Source organism: Podarcis cretensis, assembly GCF_951804945.1.
Source record: "Podarcis cretensis genome assembly, chromosome: 16".
NCBI classification, from domain to species: Eukaryota; Metazoa; Chordata; class Lepidosauria; order Squamata; family Lacertidae; genus Podarcis; species Podarcis cretensis.
The window spans coordinates 24,510,951-24,527,853 of NC_137186.1; the positions used below are offsets into that span (position 1 = coordinate 24,510,951).

Genomic DNA, 16,903 nt, shown 5'->3' on the forward strand with positions numbered 1-16,903 from the left:
CAGGTTTTTTTTGGGAAGGGTAGGGGGCGGGGAGAAAAAAGTGCATAGATGCCCCCAAAGGGCCTGCTGGGAAGGGGGGGAGGTCGGATGAAAATACAAACAGCAAGTGATTCGTGTCCAGCCCTTGGAGTGTATAATGTTCATGCAGCGCCTGAATTTCAGATTGGAAAATCCTGACGCAAGTGTATTGCTTAACTGATTATTCAGTTTATCATAAATATATATATGTATATTATATATAAGAAGAAGAATAATTTCATATATATATATATATATTTGTAGGATTCTAATATCTGGTTATAAAAGCACACGGTATTGCATCACTCAGATTTTAGGAGGTGGGGTGGGGTCTCCATGCACGTCAACATGCTTTTAAAGTTGAGTTTAAAAGTTCTGTGGGAAGGGGGTGGTTCCAGGGACTCCCCAGCCGGACTGAGCTGGACCCACCCCAGGGGGAGACCATGCTATCTGCTGAGAGAAGACAGCAGCATCTCGGGTAAGGAGGGGAGCCCCCCTCCAAATACAGGAGGGGGGGAGGGGGGTTTATGGGTGTGTGTGCAGGAGGCTTGCCGTGGAGGAATCACAATTCCCCCCCTATCCCACCCCTGGCCCTCGTGGCTATAGGTATTTATAGATAAGTATAGTTTGTTTTCTCCATTTGTTCTTCAAGGAAGTCCATCTCTCCAATTATCCGTCCGTCCGTCCATCCATCCATCCATCCATCCTTCCAGCTATGGCTACTTCATCCCACTTCTCAGCACCTGGTTGGCAGCAATCAACATGACACTGATGATGAACGCGATGGCAAAGGCGCAGATGAGGCTTTTGCGGACGCACGTCTGTCTGATCTGTTGGTTTGAGCAGGCTGAAGAAGAGGGAGGAAAGGTGAGGAGGGGGGGAACAAGGAGAGGAGGAGGAGGAGGAGGGTGGTTTGAACAGAGAATGAGAAAAGAGAGAGCATAGAGGTCAGTGGCATAACTTTGGGGTGGCGGCAGAAAAAGGATACCTGCTCAGCTTAAAGATTCTCTAGCCCAGGGGTCGGCAAGGTTTACCTCGCCTGGGCCAGTTCATTCCAGCGGAGATCCCTCTGTAGGCCGGATTGCGCATGTGCACGCGATTTCCAGTGCCTGCGCCTGCACAGATGCAATTTCCGGTGTCTGCTTCTGCGCAGACATGATTTCTGGCGCTGCGGAAGTGAGTACCCGCGCCGCTCTGTGCCAGTTTAGTGCAGTGCTTGGGGACTCCCCAAGCGGGCGGCTCGGTTTGGGGGTGGCTTGTGGGCCAGTTAAATGACCCCCGTGGGGTGCTTGTGGCCCATGGGCCTTAGGTTGCCTACCTCTGCTCTAGCCCTTGAAGGACAGAACCTTCATGAGCGTCAGTTCCTTTAAACATATATATATATATACAGTGGTACCTTGAGTTACAAACACCTTGGGTTACAAACACTCCAAGTTACAAACTTTGCTAACCTGGAAGAGTTACCTCGAGTTGAGAACTTTGCCCCAGGATGAGAACGGAAATCGTGTGCCGGTGGCGCAGCAGCAGCAAGAGGCCCCATTAGCGAAAGGACGCCTCTAGTTAAGAACAGTTTCAGGTTAAGAACGGACCTCCGGAACGAATTAAGTTCATAACTTAGAGGTACCACTGTATGTATGTGTGTGTGTTTTTTTACAAAATTTTATACATTTTATCTTTAACCATTTCAAACATGGAATAAAATTAGTTTTTCTGCATCTTTTACTGTTATCTAACTGTTACATATCCATAGTTACCATCATTAATTCCCCATTACAAGTGTCATTACATCCCTGCCAATGATTTTAACTGTTTACAGTGGTCTTTTAGGTAAATTAATAATGTATTCCAATCTTTTTTTTAAAAAAATACTTGAGCTTCCTGGTTCTTCAGTTCCACTTCCACACCCTTACAGCATATATTAACATCAGAGCTCTTTGGGGGAATAAAAGACACATGCCAGCAAATATTGCTAATCCCCTGGAAGCATGGATGCTGGGTTTCCAAACCATCAGAAAATGGTAGCCAATAATGCCACTCTGAACAATTATTTTGGGGTCTTCCCCGTGACTAGCAAAACCCAAATAGAATTGATGGGATATATATTTAAGAACACGTTGTGCAAAAAAAATAACATGTAAATATATGCATAATTTATACAGTTTGCTGCCTACAGTTTTTCTTGAAGCAGGGCTATGGCAGGCACCCATTGTCTGCACTTTCCAGAAACATTTTTGTTCCAACCAGGTTCTCCAGCAGGATAAATGGGTCTTTACCATGTGTGTGCTCTTGTTAGGGTTTCAGCCTTGTTTTAAATGTAAAGTGGTACTTCTGGTTACGAACTTAATTCATTCCGGAGGTCCGTTCTTAACCTGAGGTACCAGTTTAGCTAATGGGGCCTCCCGCTGCCACCACGCCACCGGCGCATGATTTCTGTTCTCATCCTGGGTCAAAGTTCTTAACCCGAGGTACTACTTCGGGGTTAGCAGAGTCTGTAACCTGAGGTGTTTGTAACCCGAGGTACCACTGTATTTGTTGCTTTTGGTGTTTTAAGCCATTTTAAAAAATATTATCTTATGGGCAAATTGTCTTTAGACAGCAGTTTAGAAGGTAATTGATAAACTAATTGTAATACTGATGATGAGGGTAACTTGGAGCAGTTGGAAAGGATTTAGAGCACCAAGTAAGAATGTTGGTTGATTCAGCTCAGTGTTAGCTAGGCCAGGGGTGGGGAACCTGTGGCCTGCATGCGGCTTCAGGTCTGATTTCTTGCAGCCTGTGTTCTCATTTCACATGGGGGGCTGATGTGTCATGTGCATGCCCTGTGGTTTGCATGTGTGACATGAGCATGCCCCGTGGCATGCGTGCATGGCCGCCTGGGAATTTTAAGGGGGCCTGGCCCCCTCCTTGATTTTTTTTTTTTGGGGGGGCTTGCCCCCCCAATGGCAGACTTGGTAGTCAACCAGATATGGGAAGCCCACATGCAGGACCCGAGTGCAAGACCAACTCTCCTCTCCAGTGCTTTTCTGCAGCTGGTATTCAGAAGCATTAAGAATATAAGAAAAACCTACTGGATCAGGCCAATACAGTGGTACCTCAGGTTACATATGCTTCAGGTTACATATGCTTCAGGTTACAGACACCGCTAACCCAGAAATAGTGCTTCAGGTTAAGAACTTTGCTTCAGGATGAGAACAGAAATTGTGCAGTGGTGGTGTGGTGGCAGCGGGAGGTCCCATTAGCTAAAGTGGTGCTTCAGGTTAAGAACAGTTTCAAGGTTAAGAACAGACCTCCAGAACGAATTAAGTTCTTAACCCGAGATACCACTGTAGTTCATCTAGTCCTGTATCCTGTTCTTACAGATGCCCATGGGAAATCTTCAACCTGGAGCCCCTGCCCTCCCTGCAATATCTGGGGATCCGTTTCCAGCGATATATCCAACTTCTGAGACTTGCTCCTTCCTACACAGTGACTGCCAACCCCCCGCCGCTCTGGGCTGGTGTGATTTGGCATGCAAAGCCATTCTTTCTCCACTGGTCCCCTTGCAGCCACCATTGGCATTAGTATTCAAAGCAGCTCATAGCCTAAACAGAACAACCACTTCCCTAATTAAACAAAAGACGAGTGAGCAAGATCTAGCACAGGAACAGACAGGACTTGCTGATGTTGTGGCCTTGCCAGGGCCGGATCGACACAGGACATTTGGGGCATTTGTCCCAGTCCTCAGTCCTTTTGGGACACTGAACAGCTAACCTCCTGCTCTGCCCTTCCTTTTGGTTCCCAGGTGCTGCAGTTTCTTAAGGAGAGTTAGATACTACAGCCTTTGTAGAAGACAACCCAAAAGGATGGTTTCCCTCCCCTCTTTGAGGTTGGCTGCTAGCGGGTGAATCATGCCCCTGAATAGGTAAAGGTAAAAAGGTAAAGGAACCCTGGACGGTTAAGTCCAGTCAAAGGTGATTTTTGGGTTGTAGTGCTCATCTTGCTTTCAGGCTGAGGGACCAGGCATTTGTCCACAGACAGTTTTCCGGGTCATGTGGCCAGCATGACTAAACCGCTACTGGCGCATGAAGGACCATGGTGAGCGCCAGAGCTCACGGAAACACCGTTTACCTTCCCACCACAGTGGTACCTATTTATCTACTTGCACTGGTCTGCTTTTGAACTGCTAGGTTGGCAGGAGCTGGGACAGAGCAAGCACCCCATCGTGGGGATTCGAACCACCGACCTTCTGATCAGCAAGCCGAAGAGGCTCAGTGGTTTAGACCACAGCGCCACCCACTGTCCCTTATGCCCCTGAATAGGTTGAGAGGAAAGGAAGGCCTGAGGGATGGATACCCCAATAGCTGGGAGAATGGGAATAGAGACCATAGCCAGTGGGTTAAAAGTGAAAAACGTCAATGAAGGACCTTAGCTCAGTGGTAGAGCATCTGCTTTGCATGCAGAAGGTCTCAGGTTGAATTCATGACAACTGGTGGTTGCTGAGCTAATTTGCCCCACTCAGTTTAACAGTGTGGGTCTCTAGGTGAGGAAGCTTCCTGAACCACTGAGTACCTGCTGGAGGGTTGCTGTCTAGTTCGATTTATCCTGAGGACAGTCTGGACTTTATGAACATTATGCATAAGATCTGGTTCTTTTGGTGTAAGCAGGGCCAGGGAACATACCAGCCAGAGACCCTGTAGAACCGCTTCTTGCCCAGGTATATAGTACTGCAGGGGTAAAGAACCTGTGGCCCTCTGGAGATTGCTGGACTACAGCTCCCACCATCCCTGACTGTTGGCTAAGCTAGGTAGGGATGATGGGAACTGGAGTCCAACAACTTCTCTAGGGCCAAAGTTCTCCATCCCTCTGAGTCCTGGATCAGATCTAGGTGGGTGGAGAGAGGTACTGAGGGACAACCATGTGGCTTCCCAGAGTACTTTTAAAGGTAAAGGAACCCCTGACCATTAGGTCCAGTTGTGGCTGACTCAGGTTGTGGCGCTCATCTCGCTTTATTGGCTGAGGGAGCCGGGGTACAGCTCATGTGGCCAGCATAACTAAGCTGTTTCCGGCGAACCAGAGCAGCGCACAGAAACACCTTTTACCTTCCCGCCGGAGCAGTACCTATTTATCTACTTGCACTTTGACGTGCTTTTGAACTGCTAGGTTGGCAGGAGCAGGCACCGAGCAACGGGAGCTCACCCTGTCATGGGGATTCGAACCGCCAACCTTCTGATCGGCAAGTTCTAGGCTCTGTGGTTTAACCCACAGCGCCACCTGCGTCCCAGAGTACTTTTAGTTCAGTTTAAAGAACCCCTATCCTACCTACAGGGAGATGCCGGAGATGATTGGCTCCTTCCCCATCACCTGATACCTTGGCTGGAAGGCTAATGCTCCTGCCTATGGGATTGAAGGGCAAGTAGTTCCCTTTTATGGCCAGCTGGTAGAAGTGTACGTAAGGAGCTGATGTCCAGCTCCCATGGCTCCCATGATTTCCGTGGCTCCCAAACTGAAATCCCATGGCACCCAGTGATCCAAGTGCTGGCAAAGATTTGCTTACTCTCCACATCAACTGGACACTCCTCTGCATTCCCCATGTGGCTTTCCTCCTCCGTCATGATGATGTTCTCAATGTCCTTCATGGAGAGGTGCTCGCAGAAAGTGTCGTACAGCAGCCGCTTCAGCTCGTCAACCGTCAGCTTCTGCATGTCGCACTGCAGAGGTAGGAACAGTTGTCACAAGATGGTCACAGCTCCTGAATCCATTGCATGGAGCTTTGGTTGAGCCAGGGAGCACACACACACACACACATACACCAGGGTTAGCCAATGTGGTGACTTCCAGATGTTGTTGGGCTACAATTCCCATCAGCCCTTGCCAGCATGACCAATGATTGGATATGATGGGAAATTGGGTTGTATCCAAGGAATGACTTCCGGTTCCATTTCAAACCACATGGGCAAAGGAAAATATGCTACCTGATGGCATTGTGATGTCAGGTGACTGACAGGTAGGTGGCTCTATCCACCTCTCAAAGCAGCTCTGGGCAGGGGAGGTTGGGGGACCATTTTATCAGCTTCATCAACTATAGCTATTCCTGGACAGGGATAGCCTGACCACTGTAGTCCATACATTGGTAACATCAAGGCTGGATTGCTGTAATGCGTCCGTGCGGGTCTGCAGAATGCAGTGGCCAGACGGCTGACAGGAGCTTCTGGTCGAGGACATGAGACACTATTGCTAAAACAGCTGCACTGTCTGCCCATCTACTACCAAGCCAGGTTCAAGGTTAATTTACAACAGGGATTGCCTGAACCTTTATGCCCCAGATCAGTATCTGAGATCATCTGCAGGAGCATCGTTGGCCATTCCCTGACTTGCTGAGACTCGTTTGACAGCAACAAGAAACTGAACCTTTAATGGTACTGGGCCAGTCTTGTGGAACTCATTGCCAATAGATATTCAGCAGGCACATTCTATGCTGAAAACCTTACTACTGTGCCAGGCCTATGTAGGCAATTAAGAGTACATCTTTCCAAAATGGTTAATTGATGTCTGTTTTAACCTTTGTTATGGTTTTTATTCTATGGTTTTATTGCTGGAAACAGCTTTGTTGTAGATTTTTCTGACACAGCGGCATGTAAATATTTTTAAATAAATAAATACGTATCCATCCCACTGGCTGGAAATGGTTTTCCGTCCCTGGCCAAGAGGAATGTGGTTCACGTGAAGAAACTACTGAGCCATGGTTAGGGCTTTGCATGAACAGGCTCAATGCTATGAATCTTAAGATAAAAGAGAGAAGCTCCTTAGTCAATGACTGGTGTTTGTAATTCTAGACCCACGGATCTTTTAAAAGGAAGGTGGCAAGGCAATCACAGACTGGCTGTGTGGCATATTTGCACAAATGGGGCTACTTGAAAACGGTGGAGGGAATAGAGTGTTTTGATATATTGATTTGCTAAAAGTGATCCTATGGACGTTGTTTTAAAGACAGGGTGCCAAACCTAGCAGCAGCCTCCTTCAACTTGGTTTTGGACTACAAAACCAGAGGGTTTGGACTACAGTTCCCATCAGCCCCAAACCAGCACTGCTGTATGATGGTAGGGTAGATAAGAACATGGTTGGGGCTGATGTGAGTTGTAGTCTGAAACATCTAAAGGGCACCAGGTTGGGAAGGCTGTTCTAGGATTTCATATAGGCTTGGGACAGGGAGGTTGTGGCCATCCAGATGTTGTTGGACTACAGCTCCCATCAGGCTCAGCCAGCATGGCCAATGGTCAGGTCCTTCCACAGGGCACAATGCAGGTCAGTAGTTTCAGCACCATGGAGAGCTCTAAGTGAGCTGCTTGCTCCAATGATGACTGAAACCTGTTTGACTTCACCATCACTTCTCCCAGATTCCATCCCTACCTCAAGAGTGGAAGGCCATGCAGGCTGGGGCTGATGTGAGTTGTAGTCCAAAACACATGGATGGCACCAGGCTGAGGGGAGGCTGCCATAAAATGTAGAAACACCCTGAAGAATCCCCATTCCCTTCCTCTGCGAGATGGAAATTGAGCTGGGAAGCATGAAGGAGCATGACATAATTAAGGAAAATGGTGATGCCTACCTCCTGGTGTGAACCAGCAGTTCCAGTCACCATGAAAAACGGGAAAATACGCATCTTCAGTACATATATCTGCAGTAAAATCAAGAAAGAGGGCCAAACCATCAGGTTTCAGGGGCGGGGGGCGGGAATCGGTGTTTCCTTACCTTCCAAAACACAGTGTCAAAATCAGTGCCGTGGAATTTTTCCGGGATGCCGGATGTGGAAAGTTTGGGGCCAAGCAACGTCACAAACTCCTCAAAGTCCACTTGTCCATCGCCTGGAAATGACAGACACCAGCACAGGTGAAAACGAGGCAGCACCAGGTCCCCATGGCAGGTTAAAACCATATAAAAACACAATACTAAAATAACTAAAAACAATTCACAGGCAGGCAGCTTCTTTGTGGAAGGCAAGAATTGTTCTTAGCAATGCTTCATAGAAAACAACCAAATGGGCATACTAGTGTTAGAAGTACAGTGGTACCTTGGGTTACATACGCTTCAGGTTACATACGCTTCAGGTTACAGACTCCGCTAACCCAGAAATAGTACCTCGGGTTAAGAACTTTGCTTCAGGATGAGAACAGAAATCGTGCTCTGGCGGCGCAGCAGCAGCAGCAGCAGCAGGCCCCATTAGCTAAAGTGGTCTTCAGGTTAAGAACAGTTTCAGGTTAAGTACGGACCTGCGGAACGAATTAAGTACTTAACCCGAGGTACCACTGTATGTGTTTTTACTAGGGGTTACCTCCCCTGCTTGCATTGCTTGCCAACCACCTGCATGATGACAGTCTTACATTTATATTTATATGGTAAGTTATTTCTTGCTTTTGTTTGTCTCTAAATAGTTTGAGAAGGGATATGTTTGCTTTTTAGCTTTGCTTTCACACAGAATGTTTTCTAAGGTCCAAATGATATGTTGTGTTAGATAGCTTCTCCTGTAAGGTTGCATTATTTATTTATTTAATTAAACAAACAAACAAACAAACAAACTGTTAATGCGATTCAAAGACATAAACACAGGGTCCATTTTTATGGGTCAGGGAAAGCCTGGGCTTGCTCTAAAGCCTTGATGGTTTTGATTGACCTTTTCCTGAACCCCCCCCCCCCAGCTCTGCAGTATCCTTTTTGACCTATCTTCCAGGTGTGGTCACAGGATAGATTTGTACAACTGCATCATGACTCTGGCAGTTTAAAATAATAATAATAATAATAATAATAATAATAATAATAATAATAATGATAATAATAATAATAATAATAATTCTACATCTCTTTCCTAATGACCCCTAGCATGGAATTCACCTTTCCTCTCCGCAGCTGATAGGCACGCTGGGCCAACATTTTCATCAAGGTATTTGCCACGACCCCTATATATCTCATCCTTGGTCAGTCAACCACCAATTCAGTTCCCATTAGTGCATGTGTTAGGAGATAAATATATATGCTAGCTAGATGCTTTGCCACCGTCTGTATCACTTCACACACTGCCTTTCACTGCCTTTGATCTTGCATCCCAGCTGCCTTGACAAACAGCCATTCCTTCTGATTGGACCGGCCCCCCCTCATTCCCTGCTGCCCCCGAAGAAAGAGGCACAAAGGTTAAAAACCCCATTAGGTAACCAGCTCACAGATTAAAATCCAGCAAGGAAGTCAATAACCTAGGAAATAGAGTTGGGCTGAAAACACCATCCCTCTGGGGATCTTCTATCTACCCTGGTGATCTGGTGAGTAGATCAGATGAGCTGGCATGGCCTCTGGATAATTATTGGGGAATGCCAGAGTTAATTATCTCCATTACACGGACAGCTCTGTTAATCTGTCACTGCAACAAAGGCAGCCCAGAGGCGGCAGCAGAAAATGAAGGTATATTATTCTCCAGCTGATCAGTGCAAGAACACTGGAAGCTGCCTTATACTGAGTCAGAGTATTGGTCCATCCAGCTCAGTATTGTCTACACTGACTGGCAGCTGCTTTCCAGGGTTCAGGATGGAGTCTTTCCCAGAACTTCCTGGAGATGTCACAGATTGAAACGAGGACCTTCTGCATGAAAAGCAGATGTTCTACCACTGAAATACCACCCTTGCCCTAGGACCCATCTCATCTTTAGTGGAGGACAGCCATACTCAGAGATGCCAAGGATTGAACCTAGGACTTTTGGCATGCAAAGGAGATGCTACATCCCTTCACTGTATTGAGTCAGACTATTGGTTCATCGATTGGTTGGTTCATTGGTTCATTGTCTACATTGACTGGCAGTGTTTCAAGTGTGGAGTATCTGTTAGAATTCCTGCTCCATTATTGCAGTCATGGGATTTTTGTCTATCACATGACGGTGTATGTTTTGACTCCACAGAGTGGAAAGTGATGGCGACAGGATGTTTGTGTTGCTGTGTTCTGTGAAGTGGGACTATTATCCTTTGTTCTTTTTCTCTTTGCTGTCTGATGCTAGAGTGAGAGGGAGCCATGTTGCAGTGCTCCATGTGTGTTTATATGTAAGTAAGTTAGTTTAGCCAAAATGCCGAGTTGCTGAGGTCTGTTACACAAGCTGCGAAGACTCTGCGGATCCCTAAGTGTGCCGATGTCTGTTGGCATCGATCGCTGTGATGTTTGGGCAGAAGAAAGCTTTTGAAGCTCCCGAACGATCGACCAGGAGGGAGGGAACATGCCAGTCGGGCATGTGTCTCTGCCAGGGTCCTACTTGAGAGTAGGACAAGCTCCTGACAGTATCCTCTTCTCCCCCGGTAGCCTCAGAGGCAAGAAGAACAAACTGTTCGTATTTTACGGCTTTTGATTCAGTCATCTGGTTGCAAGACAAAGGATCTACGTCTCCATGCATAGGAGACGTTGGCTACTCAGAGTCCCTCCTCTTCCATCTCCTACAACATCTTGGAAACCTACGGGAAGTCACAGGAGTCAAATCCCTCTGCATTCTCTGTTCTTGAACATGGAGGGACCAGCGAGCCCTTGGACTAGGAGGGTCTCCCATACTCTCCAGGGAGATCTCTGCTGTCTGCTCTCTAACTTCTCCCTCCTCCTCCACTATCTCGTAACTAGACATTTCCTCATTCTGCTGTGCATCATCCATGTCTCCCTCTCCTCCTGAAACTGCTGGAGACATGGGGGTCAAAATTTCCCACTCCTCCTCCTCTTCTGAGAGGAGCCGATCAGACCGAGGGCTCAATTTCCATTCTTCCTGTTCAGTCCAGTCCCTGACAGAGTGGTTCTCCAGGGTTTCAGGCAGGAGGAGTCTGTCACAGTCCTACCTGGAGATGTCATGGATAGTTTGTTTGTTTAACATGTATTCTGCCCTATGCTCACCAGTCTCAGGGCAGTTGACAACATAAAATCACAAAATAAAAACACAAAACACAAAATAAAAACAAGAACAACCCTATAACCCCTGCCCTCAACACATTTTAAAAGGGCATTGGACGTCAATCAGCCAAAGGCCTGGTTAAAGAGGAATGTTTTTGCCTGGCACCAAAAGGTGTGTACAAATGGTACCTCTGGTTGTGAACAGGATCCGTTTTGGAGGCCCATTTACCATGAAAAGAATGCAAGCCGCTGCGGCGCGTCTGCGCACACGCGGGTTGCGATTCGCTGCTTCTGTGCATGTGCATGACATCATTTTGCGTTTCTGCGCAAGCGCGAGGGGCGAAACCTGGAAGTAACCCTTTCCGGTACTTCCGGGTCACCACAGGACGTATCCTGAAAGAACGTAACATGAAGCGGACGTAACATGAGGTATGACTGTATTGAAGGATTGAACCTGTGAGACCTTCTGCATATGCAAAGCAGATACTCTGCTGCTGAGCAACGGCCTTCCAACTAAAGCTGTTTTCAGGCTGTGAACTTAGGATTAATTCAGACATTGGGGGTGATTTTTGAAACTCCTTTAGACCACGTCAGCTTACTTGTTCACTTAGTTCACCACTGCCTATTCCCACTGGCAGTGGCTTTCTGAGGTCTCAGACTATTTTCCCCAAACATATTTGAAAATAATGTCCCTATTCAAGCTGATGTGCTTTTTGCCGGTGCAGAGCCAAGGTGGGCTGGGTTATCCAGAAACTATGGATTACCTATAGTCACCACTGGGCTGCTCAGAAAGATACTTGTCATTCCCCAGTTGCTGGGCCAAACCAACAGCCGGTGTGTGTGAGAGAGAACCAATTTCCTGGGCAAGCCCCCTTGGCACACAGGAGTTGCCAGCCAAGGCATCACTACTGAGCTGGATAATACCCCTGTGCAGACACCTGCTCCTCAAATCCACTTTGCCACCATGGCTTTCCTTTGCATGCACCTATAATTGACTGCTACTAAAAGATGGAGATAGAAAGCTGTATTATGCTGAGTTAGACCCTGGTCCATGTAGCTCAATATCATCCACACTGACTGGCAGCATCCTTCCAAGATTTCAGGCACTGCTCTCTCCCAGCTTCACCTGGAAATGCCAGGAATTGAATCCAGAACCTTTGGCATGCAAGGCAGATGCTCTACTGACTGAGCTAAAGTTAGTAATATAGGAAGCTGCCTTACATTGAGTCGGACCACTGGTCCATGTGCTCCAGTATCATCTGTGCTGACTGACAGCAGCTCTCCAGGGTTTCCTTGCCCTACCCTGAGATGTTAGGGATCGAACGGGAGACCACTTGCATGCAATGCATGTGCTGTGCCAAAGGAAGCTAACTTATACTGAGTCAGACCACTTGTCTATTCAGCTCAGAATTATCTACGCTGACCATCAGTGGCTCCCCAGGTTGTCAGCCAAGAGACTTTCCCAGCACTACCTTGAACTGCTGGGGATTGAACCTGGGACCTTCTGCATGTAAACTAGATGCTCTACCACAGAGCTACAATTAGGAATGCAGCAAGCTGCCTTAAACTGAGTCACACCATTAGTCCATCTAGGTCAGTATTGTCTACACTGACTAGTGGCAACTCTCCAGGGTTTCAGACTGAGGATATGCCTGGCCCTACCTGAAGATGCCAGGGATTGAACCTGAGATCTTGTGCATGTAAAAAAGAAGCTCTACCATTCAGCTATGGCCTTTCCCCTAATTAAGCAGTCTTCCCCAAGCTGGAGCCCTCTAGTTATTTTGCACTACAACTCCCAGCAGCTTCAGGTGGTGCAAGAGGGAAAATCGTGCCTCTTTTGCAGCCTTCTAAAACAGTAACTAATGGGGGCCATCACATAAGGTAGACAAGCAAAAGAAGGGATAGAATTCAGCTACTCCATGGGTGCCCCTTGCCCCTATGAATGGGCCCTTCCTGAATCTGTGGGCCAGGGACCCGAGTCCAGTTGGCTTACTCTCTGGAGCCAGCCAAGTAGGGTCAGTTTTGCCACCTTTAATATCAATCCCTTCCATGGAAAGCAGCCCAGAGATAAGAGCAATTCTGAGCGCTGGCAAATTCGCAGCTTGAATTTTATGGAGCTGTCAACCTTTTTTTACAACTCTGGGATGAGACTCTTTTCTGAAAGACAAATATTCCCTTTAGCTGGGGGACATCAAATCTGTAATAGCTCTGGCAATGGTCACATTAGAGGCACATCAGCCGGGGACGCTCATGAAGTTCTGTGCGGGAGGGAAGGCAGCCTGGCTGAGCAAGCTAAGAACAGAAGGGGGAAAGGTGTGAGGTGAAGGTGGGATAAGAAGGATCAAGATTGAGCACCCTCCCCGAAACATGTCGCTTCTCTGTTCCCCACATCCATGCCTAATAGCACCAGGGAGAAGGCACAGGGATTTGACAAATGAGCACAAGGCTGGCCAGTAGCTTCAGCACCACGGAGAGCTCTAAGTGAGCTACTTGCTCATAGAGTGCCTGGGACTTGACTGAAGCCTTTTATGCCTTCAGGGACAGATCACTCCTCCCAAATGCCATTTCTTCCTCCAGGAGTGGGAGTCTTTGCTGGCTGGTCCACAACATCTGGAGGACACCAGACTGGGGGAAGGCTAGTCCGGGAGGAGAGCACACAGAAGAAACAGGGAGTTTGATTCAAAAGAGAAGAGCAACAAGAGGGGGAGGGGAGCATCCAAAACTTTTCCCACCCCCCTCCAAAAAGTCTTACCATCCATGTCTAGTCTCTGGATGATGACTTCCAGTTCCACCTCATTGGGCATGTAGCCAAGGGACCTCATTGCTGTGCCCAGTTCCTGCTTGGAGATGAAACCATTGCCGTCCCGGTCAAAAACTTTGAATGCCTCACGGATCTCTGTAAGGAGAGAGAAAAGGTTGTTATTTAGGCTACTAGGGTTTGTGACCAGGCCTTGCAGCAGTGGCGTAGTGTGGGGGGTGCAGGGGGGGCCGGCCGCACTGGGCGCAACATTGGGGGTTAGGGTTAGGGGGCACAAATCCACGGGTTAGGGGGCGCAAATTACTTGCCTTGCCCCGGGTGCTGACAACCCACGCTACGCCACCGCCTTGCAGTTAGGCATATTTGTCAATTTTGGTTTCTCCCCCCCCACCCATTTTTAAGTTTAGTTCTCCTCATTTCCACATTAGGCTGCAAATTTTTCAGAAACAAGTCCACATCAAAATTCACCATAATTTTAGTGCGAATTTCTCTTGACAGGCATATTTGTATGCAATTTTTCCTAGCGTACACGGTTTTGCAAAGCAGAATGCATTTTTGTATTATTATTGTTTTTTTAAAATGTATACATTTTAATGCACACTTTACCCCAGAATATGCAGTTTTGTACACATTACTTGGTTGAACACAATGCTACATTTCAACATTTGGCAAAGTGCAACTTTTGAAAGGTCTAGTACTGTTTTGGAAAGTGAGAATCAGGTGGTTTGCCTTTTGATACTACAGTGGTACCTCGGGTTAAGTACTTAATTCATTCTGAAGGTCCGTTCTTAACCTGAAACTGTTCTTAACCTGAAGCACCACTTTAGCTAATGGGGCCTTCTACTGCTGCTGCCACGCCGCCGGAGAATGATTTCTGTTCTCATCCTGAAGCAAAGTTCTTAACCTGAAGCACTAATTCTGGGTTAGCGGAGTCTGTAACCTGAAGCGTATGTAACCCGAGGTACCACTGTAATGGAATTGAATCTCACACCCATCCGTACCAGAGAATATAAGAATATAAGAGGAGCTTGTTGAATCTGGCCAGTGGCTCATCTAGTTCAATATTCTGTTCTCAGAAAATCCAGGGCATGGAAACAGGGCTGTTCCTGACACAACTCCTTTTAGAGGTCTTGGTCTGGAATCTTCCAGTCTTCAGCTTCACTGGATGTCCCTGAGTTCCAGTGTTATGAAAGAGGGATAAAACCTTTTCTCTATCTACTTTCTCCATGCTACACATAATTTTATAAACGTCTATGATGCCACCTCTCTAAACTAAAACCCCTAAATGGCTATGGTGTTATTCAACCTTATTTTTATTTGCTCTGAACCCCCATGATGGAAGCAAGTTGGATCTCGAATGCTTATAACATTTTAGAACAGCTACCTGTCCCATGGACTGCAAGAAGATCAAACCTATCCATTCTTAAGGAAATCAGCCCTGAGTGTTCACTCGAAGGACAGATCCTGAAGCTGAGGCCCCAATACTTTGGCCACCTCATGAGAAGAGAAGACTCTCTGGGAAAGACCCTGATGTTGGGAAAGATTGAGGGCACAAGGAGAAGGGGACAACAGAGGACAAGATGGTTGGATAGTGTTCTTGAAGCTACCAGCATAAGTTTGACCAAACTGCAGGAGGCAGTGGAAGACAGGAGTGCCTGGTGTGCTCTGGTCCATGGGGTCACGAAGAGTCGGACACGACTGAACGACTAAACAAGAGCAACAACCTGGTTCCATGCAAAGGGTGGCATGATCTTCACTTGTTTTGTGTCCTTACTAGAACTGCATGTGCTCCTGTGTGCTGCTTCCAGCAGCCACCAGCCAGCCAGATATCTCTGGTGGGAGATGAACAGGGTGAAAGGGTAACAGCCATCCCTATCTTGTCTTCCTCAGCATCTCGTAAACCTCACTTGAAATTTATGGGCAGTAAAACGCCTTGATTTCAGATTCATTCCAGGAAATTGGCAAGGAGATCAGGTTAGATGTCAGAAACAAAGCCAGTCCCTCCTTGCTTAAGCTACCATTTAATTACACACAAGAAACCCCATCCAGGCAAGGTGGCAATTTATTATTTATGTGTGGATTTATGGGCTCCTAACTCTTTGTGGCCTTGAAGGCACATTTGGAAATCAAAAACTGTCATGCACACACACACACACACACACACACACACACACGTTTCACAGGAGAAAACCCAGTGAGGCACAGAATCCCCCCTCTTCCAAACAGACAAAACACTTAGGTTGCTTCTAGGTGACTTGTTTATTGAGCATTCGTTCTGATTTGTTTGGAGGGGAGTTAGACAACATCTGCTATTTATTGAACATGTATTCTGATTTGCTTGAAGCTGCATGCTCATGAAGGTTAAGGCTATCAGTGGCTAATAATCATGATGCCTGTACAGCAGGGGTCGGCAAGGTTCACCTCACCTGGGCCAGTTCACTCCAGCGGAGATCCCTCTGTGGGCCAGATTGCGCACGCGCATGAACGTGCACGGCCATGATTTCCAGTGTCTGCATCTGCGCAGATGCAATTTCCAGTGTCTGAGCATGCGCAGATGCGATTTTCGGCATCTGAGCATGTGCAGATGTGATTTCTAGCACCGCGGAAGCGATTCCCTGCACCATGCAGCGCTGGTTTAGTGCAGCATGTGGGTACTCGGTGAGCGGGCAGGTCAGTTTGGGGGCGGCTCAGGGGCTGGTTAAATGACCCCCATGGACCACTTGTTTCCGGGCACAATTCAAAGTGTTGGTATTGACCTTTAAAGCCCTAAATGGCCTTGGTCCAGTATACCTGAAGGAGCGTCTCCACCCCCATTGTTCAGCCCGGACGCTGAGGTCCAGCGCCGAGGGCCTCCTGGTGGTTCCCTCACTGCGAGAAGCAAATCTACAGGCAACCAGGCAGAGGGCGTTCGCGGTAGTGGCGCCCGCCCTGTGGAACGCCCTCTCATCAGATGTCAAAGAGACAAACCACTACCTGAAATTTAGAATACACCTGAAAGCAGCCCTGTTCAGGGAAGTTTTTAATGTGTGACATATTTTTGAAGCAGCCCAGAGTGGCTGGGAAAACCCAGCCAGATGGCTGGGGTACAAATAAATTATTATTATTATTATTATTATTATTATTATTATTATTATTATTACTTAGGTTGCCTACTCCTGCTCTACAGTCAGAGGCAGGGATACTTCTGAATATTAGTTGCTGGAAGTCACAGGAGTGGCGAGGGCTGTTGTGCTCTGGTCTCACTTGAGA

The 16,903-nt window shown here is 47.3% G+C and overlaps 1 protein-coding gene across 2 annotated transcripts in view; it reads right to left on the minus strand.

Moving 5' to 3' along the window:
* Nucleotides 1-670: 670 nt before the first annotated feature.
* The window catches only part of CABP7 (calcium binding protein 7), a 63,310-nt gene continuing 47,077 nt past the window's right edge, over nt 671-16,903 (minus strand). Inside the window, exons 2-6 of one of the 2 annotated variants that reach the window (XM_079957203.1) lie at nt 13,649-13,792; nt 7,747-7,859; nt 7,604-7,672; nt 5,552-5,705; nt 671-865 (exon numbers count right to left, since the gene is read on the minus strand). In XM_079957203.1, coding sequence (XP_079813329.1) covers nt 738-865; nt 5,552-5,705; nt 7,604-7,672; nt 7,747-7,859; nt 13,649-13,792 — 608 coding nt within the window. In that variant the 3' untranslated portion in view covers nt 671-737. The remainder of the gene's footprint in view (nt 866-5,551; nt 5,706-7,603; nt 7,673-7,746; nt 7,860-13,648; nt 13,793-16,903) is intronic. The other variant, XM_079957204.1, reaches the window with a different exon arrangement.